Source organism: Marmota monax, unplaced genomic scaffold, assembly GCF_021218885.2.
Source record: "Marmota monax isolate L192 unplaced genomic scaffold, Marmota_monax_Labrador192_F-V1.1 WCK01_AAM20220418_F8-fsc00195, whole genome shotgun sequence".
Lineage (NCBI taxonomy): Eukaryota > Metazoa > Chordata > Mammalia > Rodentia > Sciuridae > Marmota > Marmota monax.
The window spans coordinates 1,017,995-1,030,282 of record NW_026691979.1 but is presented as its reverse complement, the minus strand read 5'-3'; the positions used below and the strand labels follow the sequence as shown (position 1 = coordinate 1,030,282).

The window sequence follows — 12,288 nt, the reverse complement described above, 5'->3', positions numbered from 1 at the left end:
TTTAAATTATAATTGACTCCAACATCTCTAGACATTGAGACTAACTATAAATATATTAATAACAAGAACTAGCTCATAGATGATGTATAGTTGATATTGGGAACCGTTTACATTGCCTCCCATCACAAAGGAGAGATCTCAGAACTCTACAAGAGCAATACAGATCTATAGGGGAAAAACAACAACACAACAGTCACACAATGCTGGAAAGAAACGTGAGCAACCTGAAAAGACAAGGAAAGAAAGGACCACAAACAACGCAGGTCAATTCAACATTAGAGGAGGTAACATCTACAGCAGAAAGAATGTCAGATAAAGATTTCAGGATATACATGGTTCAGAGGATCTGGAGATTCCAGGAAGACATTAGACAGCAAATGCAGACAATGAAAGATCACTTTGACAAGGAATTACATAAAAAAAAAATCCAAGAAACAAAACATCAACTCTACAGGGACATAGAGATTATACCAAAAAAAAAAAAACACACACACACAAAAAAAACATAAATCCTGGAAATGATGGAAATAACAAACCAAATTAAATACTCAAATGAGAGTATCACCAGCAGAGTAGAACACTTAGAGGATAGAACATCAGACAACGAAGACAAAGATATCATCTCAAAAAGAAAACAGCGAGACTGATAAGAAACCATGAGCAGAACATCCAAGAAATATGGGATAGCATAAAGAGACCAAATTTAAGAGTTATTGGGATACAGGAAGGTATAGAGGTCCAAACCAAAGAAATGAGCAATCTGTTCAATGAAATAATATTAGAAAAATTCCCAGACTTGAAGAATGAAACAGAAATCCAAATCCTAGAAGCCTATAGGATGCTGAATGTACAAAACACACAAGAGACCCACACCAAAACACACTATAATGAAGATGCCCAACATAGAAAACAAGGAGAGAATTTTAAAAGCCACAAGAGAAAGGAAGTAGATTACATTTAGGGGTAAACCAATGAGGTTAATGGCTGTTCTTTCTATACAGACTCTGAAAGCTAGAAGATCCTGGAACAACATATTTCAAATGCTGAAAGATAATGTCTTCCAACCAAGAATCTTGTATCCAGCAAAATTAAGCTTCAGGTTTAAAGATAAAATAAAAACCTCCACGATAAACAAAAGTTAATAGAATTTGCAGCTAGAAAACCAGCGCTTCAAAACATCCTTGGCCAAACATTTCATGAAGAGGAAATGAACAATAACAATGAAAACCAACAGTGGGAGGTAGTACAGTAAAGGAAAAACTAATCAAAAAGGAAAAACAAATCAAGTTTAATGACAAAAATAAACAAATATGGCTGGAAGAACAAACCATATCTCCATAGTAACCCTAACTGTTAATGACTTAAATTCACCAATCAAAAGACATAGGCTAATAGACTGGATTTAAAAAAAAAAAACCCTACAATATGCTGCCTATAGGAGACTCTTCTGATAGGAAAAGACATCACAGACTGAAGATGAAAGGTTGGGAAAAATCATACCACTCACATGGACTGTGGAAGCAACCAGGGGTGTCCATACTCATGTCAAATAAAATAGACTTCAAGCCAAAGTTAATCAAAAGGGATAAAGAAGGACACTACATACTGCTCAAGGGAACTATACACCAAAAATACATAACAATCATTAAAGTATATGCCCCAAACAATGGTGCAGCTATGTTCATCAAACAAACTCTTCTTAAGTTCAAGAGTCAAATAAACCACAACACAATAATCATGGGTGATTTAACATACTTCTCTCACCACTGGACAGATCTTCCAAACAAAAGTTGAATAAAGAAACTGTAGAGCTCAATAACACAATTAATAACTTAGACTTAACTGACATATACAGAATATCTCAACCAACATCAAGTGGATACGCTTTCTTCTCAGCAGCACATGGATCCTTCTCAAAAATAGACCATATACTATGCTTCAGGGCAACTCTTAGCAAATACAAAGGAGTAGAGATACTAGCATAGAGATCAGATATTTATCTGATCAAAATGGAATGAAATTGGAAATCAATGATAAAATAAGGAAGAAAAATTCCTACATCACATGGAGAATGAACAATATGCTACTGAATGAACAATAGGTTACAGAAGACATCAAGGAGGAAAGTAAAAATTCTTAGAGGTAAATGAGAACACAGACCCAACATCAAAATCTGTGGGACACTATGAAAGCAGTGACTAAGAGGAAAATTCATTGCATGGAGTTCATTACTTAAAGAGGAAAAATCCAACAAATAAATGACCTCACACTACATCTTAAAGCCCTAGAAAAAGAAGAACAAATCAGCAGCAAAAGCAGTAGAAGGCAAGAAATAATTAAAACCAGAGCTGAAATCAATGAAATCGAAACAAAAGAAATAATTGAAAAAATAGACAAATCTAAAAGTTGGTTCTTTGAAAAAATAAATAAAATTGACCAACCCTTAGCCATGCTAACAAAGAGAAGAAGAGAGAGAACCCAAATTACTAGCATATGTGATGAAAAAGGCAATATCACAACAGACACTACAGAAATACAGAAAATAATTAGAAATTATTTTGAAATCTTATACTCTAATAAAATAGAAGATAGTGAAGGCATAGATAAATTCCTTAAGTCATATGATCTGCCCAGATTGATTCAGGAAGATATACACAACTTAAACAGAACAATATCAACTGAGGAAATAGAAGAAGACATCAAAAGACTACCAACCAAGAAAAGCCCAGGACCGGATGGATACACAGCTGAGTTCTACAAGACCTTTAAAGAAGAACTAATACCAATACTCTTCAATTTATTTTAGGAAATAGAAAAAGAGGGAGTACTTCCAAACTCATTCTATGAGGCAATATCACCCCGATTCCAAAACCAGAAAAAGACACGTCAAAGAAAGAAAACTTCAGACCAATATCTATAATGCACATAGATGCAAAAATCCTCAATAAAATTATGGCAAATAGGATACAAAAACATATGAAAAAGATCGTGCACCATGATCAAGTGGGATTCATCCCTGGGATGCAAGGTTGGTTCAACATACGGAAATGAATAAATGTAATTCATCACATCAATAGACTTAAAGATAAGAATCATATGATCATCTTGATAGATGCAGAAAAGGCATTTGACAAAATACAGCACCCCTTCATGTTCAAAATACTAGAAAATCTAGGGATAACAGGTACATATCTCATCATTGTAAAAGCTATCTATGCTAAGCCTCAGGCTAGCATCACTCTAAACGCAGAAAAATTGAAGGCATGCCCTCTAAAATCTGAAACAAGACAGGGATGCCCTCTCTCACCACTTCTATTCAACATAGTTCTTGAAACACTGGCCAGAGCAATTAGATGAAAGAAATTAAAGGAATAAGTATAGGAAAATAAGAACTTAAACTAGCACTATTTGCTGATGATATGATTCTATAATTAGAAGACCCAAAAAAACTCTACCAAGAAACTTTTAGAACTAGTAAATGAATTCAGCAAAGTGGCAGGATATAAAATCAACACCCATAAATCAAAGGCATTTCTGTATATCAGGGACAAATCCTTGAGAGGGAAATGAGGAAAACTACCCCATTCACAATATCCTAAAAAAATAAAATAAAATACTTGGTAATCAACAAAAGAGGTGAAAGATCTATACAATGAAAACTACAGAACCCTAAAGAGAGAAATAGAAGATCTTAGAAGATGGAAAGATCTACCTTGCTCATGGATAGGCAGAATTAATATTGTCAAAATGACCATACTACCAAAAGCACTTTACAGGTTTAATGCGATTCCAATCAAAATCCCAATGGCATTCTCCATAGAAATAGAAAAAGCAGTCATGAAATTCATCTGGAAAAATAAGAGACCTAGAATAGCTAAAGCAATCCTTAGCAGGAAGAGTGAAGCAGGTGGCATCACTATACCAGACCTTAAACTATACTACAGAGCAATAGTAACAAACACAGCATGGCATTGGCACCAAACAGACTGGTAGACCAATGGTACAGAATAGAGGACACAGAGACTAACCCACAAAATTACAACTACCTTATATTAGACAAAGGTACCAAAAGCATGCACTGGAGAAAGGATAGCATCTTCAACAAATGGTGCTGGGAAAACTGGAAATCCATATGCAACAAAATGAAATTGAATCCCTATCTCTCACCATGACAAAAGTTAACTCAAAATGGATCAAGGACCTAGGAATCAGACCAGAGACTCTGCGTCTAATAGAAGATAAAGTTAGCCCTAATCTTCATCATGTGGGATTAGGCCCCAACTTCCTTAATAAGACTCCTATAGAACAAGAATTAAAACCAAGAATCAGCAAATGGGATGGAATCAAACTAAAAAGTTTCTTCTCAGCAAGAGAAATAATATGTGAGGTGAACAGAGAGCCTACATTCTGGGAACAAATTTTTACCCCTCACACATCAGATAGAGCTCTAATCTCTAGGATATATAAAGAGTTCAACAAGATAAGCACCAAAAAAATAATAAATCAATCAATAAATGGGTCAAGGAACTGAGCAGACACTTCTCAGAAGAAGATATACAATCAATCAACAAATATAGGAAAAAAATGCTCATCATCTCTAGCAGTCAGAGAAATGCAAATCAAAACAACTCTAAGATATCATCTCACTCCAGTCAGAATGGCAGCTATTATGAAGACAAACAACAATAAGTGTTGGCAAGGATGTGGGGAAAAAGATGAACTCATACATTGCTGGTAGGACTGCAAATAGGTGCAGCCAATATGGAAAGCAGTATGGAGATTCCTTAGAAATCGGGGAATAGAACCACCATTTGACCCAGCTATTCTTCTTCTCAGACTATACTGAAAGGACTTAAAAACAGCATACTACAGGGATACAGCCACATCAATGTTTATAGCAGCATAATTCACAATAGCTAGACTGTGGAGCCAACCTAGATGCCCTTCACTGGATGAATGGATAAAAAAAAAGTGGCATTTATACACAATGGAATATTACTCAGCACTAAAAAATATCATGGCATTTGCAGGGAAATGGGTGGCATTAGAGCAGATTATGCTAAGTTAGCCAATCCCAAAAAAAAAACAAATGCCGAATGTCTTCTCTGATATAAGGGGGGTGATTCAAATGGGGGTAAGGAGAAAGAGCATGAGGAAACTGTGCGACAACCCTCTCAAAGCACAAGGAGCACAAGGGCACCACTGTGGGGGGTTCACAGACTCGGAACACGCAGAACAGAAGTGCAGGTGAGCTCTCGGCAGAACCTTGGAGAGAAGGTCTCCCACCCTCCGTCAAGACTTCCAGAAGGTCCTTCCAGGTGAGTGGTGCCTACAGCAGCCCAAGCCGTCTCTGGGCACTGCTGATAAACTAGGTCAACCTTACTTTTTGAGTTTTAGAGGGAGACAGTGCCTTTGTTTTATTTCTACGTGGTGCTGAGGATGGTGCTGAGTAATATTCCACACTGCTAGGCCAGCGCTCCCCTGAGCAGCACCGCCAGCCCCTAAGTGAACCTTGAGCACATAGGGCCCGACTCCTGCAGCACTGACGTCTGTACAGGACGACGCAGGGGTCCGTAGGCACGGGGGGCCGTGAACAAGGAGGTCTCACAGCGCCCCACTTGGGCTGAAAGGCTGAGGAGAGATGAGTCCCGTGGCTGTTTTTAAGGGGCATGAAGATTCGACCTAGGCCATCCCTGGGTCAAAGGAGCTGTCCTCGTAAGAGTGCGTTGGTGGCCAGGTGTCCTCTCACGCCTGCTGGCTTCCAGGTGCACTTCCTCCCTCGGCCCCGGACGAGCCTGACTGCACATCAGGGGTGGCCGCTCCAGCCTCCGCGGGCTCTGCTCCTGCCCTGGCTCCTCCCTTCTGCTCCCCCTCCGTCCCCTGTCGGCTCCCTCCCGGGGTTGTGCGTGTCTAGGACGGTGCTGACACAGGGCTCCTGGGCACCCCACGTGCCTCACTCACCACCTCGGGGCTCCCCTGGACACCCAGAGCTCCTGCCGGCACCACAGGCCACTGAATGGCCACACCCAGAATCTGGCCCCGAGAGCTGGTGGGGGGAATGCTGCCCAGAGACTGCCCTCCACAGACCTTGCACACCAGGCTCCAGGGCAGCTCCTAGTCTCTGCCACCCGTGGGAGCAGCAGCCGGGCACGTGCGGCCTGGGACACCACCATCTGCTTTGTCTGAGAGCCGCAGGCCACACAGCCCGACCCTCCCAGCAGGTCTGACTCCTTCCTTATCAACATGCCCTTCCCTGAATCACTGGGGTCGTCCATGTCTTTGCTTCTCTTGAAACAAACGGCTGGTCAATACTAGGAGTGGTGGCCAGCCAGAGCCCAGGGTGTCACCTCTGTGTTGGGACTCCCAAGCAGTGTCCATGTCTAACCAAGAGCACGTAGAGGAGTCGTCCAGGGCCTTCTGGGGGACCCCCAGCAGGCCCCCGCAGGCAGTCTGCAGGTGCATCCTGGACCTCAGGAAACAGCACGAGGCCCTTTGTCCTGGGGAGTCACTGCCTCTGCAGACAGAGCCACCTCCTGCTTTTCCCCCAACCCGAGGAGGAGAGGCTTTCCAGATCCCTGAGCCTGGAACCTTCTGACCCATGCATGTCACTCTCTGCCAATGCACCGTCCTGGTGACAGTTTTCTTCTATTATGTGAAGAAAGAAAAATGTCAAACTTCCTTGCTCCGAGGGGCAGCTCCAGGTCCTCCTGTGCACCTCGCTGAGGCAGAGCTTAGGTAAAAACACCAGCTCTGGCAGTTCTTCCAAGGTTGTGAAGACAGCCGCGAGACCCAGCTCCCTCTCAAGCCAGCCCACGGTGTTCTACTCTTGCATCAGTGAGAATGAAAAGCCGATAGAAACCTGTGAGCACACTTCCTTCCATTCAGTTCCAGGAAAAAAACAAATAAAAGCAACTCGTTTGTCTGAGCTAAATGAGCATATGAAATCACTTCTACTACCTGCACGTGGCCATTAGAGCACAAGGGTCACAAAGTAGGCAAAATACTCTATAGCTACTCAAGTAGAGAGAGGGAAGGCACAAACTTTGTGATCCTAGTTACTGGAAATACCCTAGTATCTGGAAATACCACTAAAGTTTCCCACACCAAAGGTCTAAAACAGGGTATGGGGCGAATATGAAATACTCTGCTCTTCAATTCTTGGGAGTTTTCTGAATCCGGATGATCGCAATGTGTACATAGATCATTTCCTCAGAAGAAGTGCTACCATACAGGAATGTGCAACGGAGGGAAGTGGGGCATTTTCTAGTTCTTAAATTTTAAAGGATATTACTGTGAAATGAACGCTACAAAGAATACCCAGTACCTTTGTATCAGGTTTGAAATTAATCTGTAAGTTGTTAGCCATTGATTTTCTTGCCGTGAGATATGAGCATAGTATGATTCCTTTTTTATCAAAAGCATGCCCAGCTGTATATTGAGCCGAGTATCTTGTGTGCACTCATGTGGGAGAGTAAGGCAGAGGAACATGCATGACAGGGGATTAGTTCAGTTCCAGCTCAGATGTACTGGATAAGGGCAGACAGAGATTTGCAAAGGAAAGGGGAGGTGAGAGAAAGAAAGAAGATTAAAAGGCAGAAGGATTAACATCCATGGATTTAGAAAATTATATATGGACATAGGGAAATTATATAGTAGCAATGACATTAGATTTAGCTCACTTATTTTTAGGTAAATTGAACAACCATGAGATTCCTACAATATAAACGTGTGGCTCCTTCAGGCCCATGGTCACTCACTCCTGTCCCCCGTGGGCCGGGAGCGTGGAGCCCATCCAGAGACCCCCTGCTTATTGGGTTTTATATTCATTGCTGTTGAAATTGTGTCCTCAGGGAACACCCGCCTTTCAACTAGATTCCAGAGGATGTTTATGTAAATGTGACCCCAAAATAATATAATGAGTGGATCTCATAATTTTAGAAGCTAAAATCAAGAGCAGATTTTTGACTAGAGGAAACAGAGTGGAAGGAAGCCTTTCTGCCTGGAAGTCCTGCTAGCACTGCAGAAACACTCGGCCACCGGCCGGCAGGTGGCAGGGCCAGGCGGGACTCCCTCCTGCCCCTTTGTCACAGGCTCGGTACCCAGGGAGATGCTTCAGCAGGTCCGAACAGAGGCACACGTGCCACACAGGCCCTAGAAACAGGGGCCCTGTCCACTCGGGGCCTGGGTGGGCAGTTTTATTGTCATGTCCTAGAATGCTTCAGGCCAAAGGGACCTTCCTAATGATCAAAGCGTACCACTGCCCTCTGCAGTGAGGTGACAACACACTGAAGTACTTTATCACTGTACCTCGGAATGGACAAGCCATAAGTATTTGGGGGAGTGTCAGGAGAAAACCCCCAGGCGCTCCGTAGAGATTGGGGAGGAGGCTTGGCGGAGCCGACAGGGTCACCCCAGCGGATGGTCCTCTGTAGGGTGGAGGACAGAACATGCCCGGGGCCCCAGGAAGGCCACTTACTCTCGTAGTGGATGAGGAAGCCCACGCTGGAGCGGCTGCTGTCGGTGGTGAAGAGCAGGTACAGGAAGCTCCCCGTGCTGACGAGGAACTGGGGGGCCTGGGTGCCGTGGTATTCTCCAATCAGTGGGGAAGAGCTGGTGGGTCCATCCCTGACTTCCAGAGAGTCGTAATTGACTTCCGTCTGGAACCTGTGGACGTGCATCATGTCAGGAAAGACATTCAGGCTCCGGTACTTACAGACCTCTCCTACCACCCTCATCTGCTAATTAAAACCCCTCACATACCAACGTGAATGAAATATTCAAAATCATATGTGTACATGTAAGTATACACACACATATACAAATGTGGAGACACATATCACATAGGAATGAGTGTGTTTTTCTGGAAGAAACAGGACACTCTAACCCCCGCCCCCCCCCCATCTTACATAACACTCTACCTTGTAACATGACAGATAAAAATTAAGGTCCTTATTCAGCTCTGATTCAAAACCCCCGTGAGAGAAATGTCAGGTGAATAGACAGATAATTGTCAATGGTTTTGCATTTTAAAAGTGTTTTTCACGATTCCCTGTCTGACACCATCACGGACACCTTGGAACAGGCACACTCAAGTGAAATGATCTCCTAGAGGAAGAAGGGACTCAAAGTACACAACCACATTAGGTTCCTTTCCTGGACAGAATCCTGTGCTTTTTTAAGTGGCATGAACAGGACGCTGGACTAAGCTGAACTACTTCTCAAACTCAAAAGCTAACTTTAGTGATTTGAAAGAGCTTCCGACAAATGCTTCACTTCCTTGCGCTTCCAGGGAGTCTGGCTGCAGTTCCATTTATATAAAGTCGCAGCCACTTGGGTCCCCTTAGACGTGACGCTGGTGCCATTCCAGGCACGGAGGTAATTTTCTAAATGGCCCGTCTAGTCCTCCAAGAGCTAACCTGCTTTCCAAGTGTCTGGTTCTGCTCTCAGGGAGCAGCTGAGGCGTCATGAGCCTCTGACTCACTCGGTAATGGGAGCCAGAGTCCTCGGAAGCCTGTGCCACTGTTCTCCACTGGGATTGTCGAGGAACAGGAAGCTACCTTCGTGGCGCGGCACACATCAGCCCAAATGGCATGAAGCCAAAGGTTCTGCCCTGTTTATCATGAAGCAGTGCAGACTTCTCTTAGTGAAAATGCACACTGGTCCGTATTCTCCACAGCAAGGTGGAAGCCCTGGAACCTGCCCTTCTACAAGAAGGAACCAGAGGACCCTGCATCACATGGCCAGGCCAGAACAGACTCACAGGCTGGAGCGTTGGGGAGCAGGAGGTGCCAACTTTGTCTTTTAATCTAAAGATTATGATTCCTCAGATGTTTGAGCTCAAATTCCAGGAATCTGGATAAGAGTGGAAGCCATCGCATCTGAGGGGTCCACATGCATGCTGTTATCTCCTCCTGGTCTTCCCAAGAGCCAGGACTGCTGTGTGACTTCAAGAGTCACCTCAGAGCAGAGAACCCTAAGCACTCTCATGGCCCAGCAACCTGACTCACATTGCATGACAAAGTCACCCTCGTGGAACTGCAAAGCACATGGACAAACTCGTCCCCCCAGGGGGACTCCACTGGCCAATGAGCAAGTCCACACGCACTGTGTGGCTCATCCTTAAGGAGCCCGGCAATGCATCTCTGGTGACTGCCACTGATGTTCCAAATATCAGAAATGTGAGGTACTTGCACGGGGAGGGTGGCAAAATACCACACTGAAATAACACAGAGTAGATCCCCCTGGGGAACCCGGAGAGGCATTCTGCTTCAGGCCGCTGGGCCAGAGTGTTGATAGACTGTGCTGAGGAGCGGAAATCACTGTCTTTACTAAATGATTTAGGTATGGCCTTCTGCTTTAGCAACCCCTATTGAAAAGTGTAAGCATTTATAGGTAGCCAAGTTTAATTTACTGAATATATATTGAGATACTGTTTTTCAAATGATTAATGTTATTTGCAGGAATCCACTCTCAAAATATATGAATCAAATTTTCCCCTATTTCTAAGGAAAAATCTACTGAATGTTATCATCCAACCTAATAGTGGAAAAACAACAATTTTGAATAAAAATAATTACTAAAGGTGGCAACTATAACAAATATTTCCTATGTTGATATCAAATTCTTAGAAAATTACTAGGAAAACAAAACAGGAAATAACCTCATGAAGTTGAGATACTAGAATATTCTGGAGGCAAAAACTCTGAATGCAATCTAGTCAATAAGGTCATCATGAGATAAGTGCGATGCCATTCAGAGGTGTGAGCTCAGAACTTTACAACAGTCCTTCCCTGCATTTCAAAGCCTATGGCTTGTTTCAAACCAGTTTAATTTTTAATCATCAGATCAATTTCAATGTTGAGTGACACGGGAAAGCACCTTATCTCACAGAGCCTGAATGGCATGCTTACTTTTGCAGATTATTAAATCTATACTCAAGGAGCAAAGCCACACTGTTCTCCAGTGACAGCGACGCCGTGGGCAGCGTGGGCAACTGATGGACATTCTCATCTGCTGCATTTGCCCCAAGGTTCACTCTGGACATTTGACAGTCTCCAGTTATTGACAGCTGACATTAGAACTGGAGAAGGCCTTTTCTGTGCTGCCCCAGAGGGAAGAGAAGGCACCAGAGGGACAGGGGGCTGTGTCCTGTGCCACCAAGAACCTGGCAGAATTACTCCACTACAGGCACCAGCTTCAGGACAGGCTCCAGGGTCAGCTGGGAGGAAGCCACCCAGGATGGACTCCAGGGTCAGCCCCAGTGGGTGGGAACAATCACCCAGGAAGCTTCTGTGTCCACAGCTAACTTGGGTTGGGAGGACGATGCTCGGGAAGGACAGAACTGAAGGGATAGTGCCAAATCCTGTTGGGTCAGCCCCTTTGGAGGACCAAAGAACTGTCACCTTGAAAGTTTTAAGATCCACTAACTTAAAACATGGAACAGATATGGGTCTCCGGACCAGATGAAGGACAAGGCTCATCTTACCTGTCAAAAGTTATTTTGATAGAATGTCCTGGTTTTGCTTCAATGATCCATTCACAATTCAAAGAGTCTTTATAATATCCTGGCCATCCAGGAGGCAAAATGACCCCACTTGAGGCTGTCAGATGTCCACCGCACGGGGCTAAAGGAAGATGCACACCGTCAGGTTCAAGTAAATGTGGGAGGTCATGCCATAGCCACATGGCCATCAAAATAGGGACTGCTTTCCAGGCATAGATTCAGTATTTCCAAGTATTAAGGCAACACCCGTTGCTAAGAAGGCCCTGAGTTGATTGAAGCTGAGGTCTGGGCCTTGCACGGCTGTTATCTGCCCTCAGAACTAGGCAGAGTGCTCCTCCTTGGATGATCTACATGGGAGCGACCTGTCTGGTCGTCAGGAATCTCCTGGCACATGCCACTCATAGCCATCTTACATGCATTAGGAATTCAATAAGCATCTACGGAAGATGAAGTTTTAAATGACCTTAAATCTAATGATGAAAAACCCCAAGACATGTGAGCTATTGTGTTCGTATGTATATACGTTGGGTTGTGTTCGTATTGTTAAAATTACTTGCCACGTAGGATATTAAGTTGTTGGCGCATGTTAAAAACAAAAGTGTGAACTGTAACAAGCACAGGGTTAGGCTGGGCCTATCCTGAAGCAGCAAGTGGCAGACAATGGTCTATAGTTACAAAAGAAAAAGGGAGGGTTAAGAAGTGTGTCCCCGGGCTGTGTGAATCCCCTGTCACCCGCAAGAGTCCTCAGAAAACAGCGACCCCTGGGTTAAAACTGCAGGGAAGAA

At 43.7% G+C, this 12,288-nt stretch overlaps 1 protein-coding gene across 2 annotated transcripts in view; it reads right to left on the bottom strand.

Moving 5' to 3' along the window:
- Csmd1 (CUB and Sushi multiple domains 1) overlaps positions 1-12,288 on the bottom strand; it is a 1,167,250-nt gene that overhangs the window by 315,580 nt on the left and 839,382 nt on the right. For both annotated transcript variants that reach the window (XM_058580132.1, XM_058580135.1), the window contains exons 14-15: positions 11,486-11,624; positions 8,477-8,664 (exon numbers count right to left, since the gene is read on the bottom strand). In XM_058580132.1, the coding sequence (XP_058436115.1) occupies positions 8,477-8,664; positions 11,486-11,624 (327 nt within the window). The remainder of the gene's footprint in view (positions 1-8,476; positions 8,665-11,485; positions 11,625-12,288) is intronic.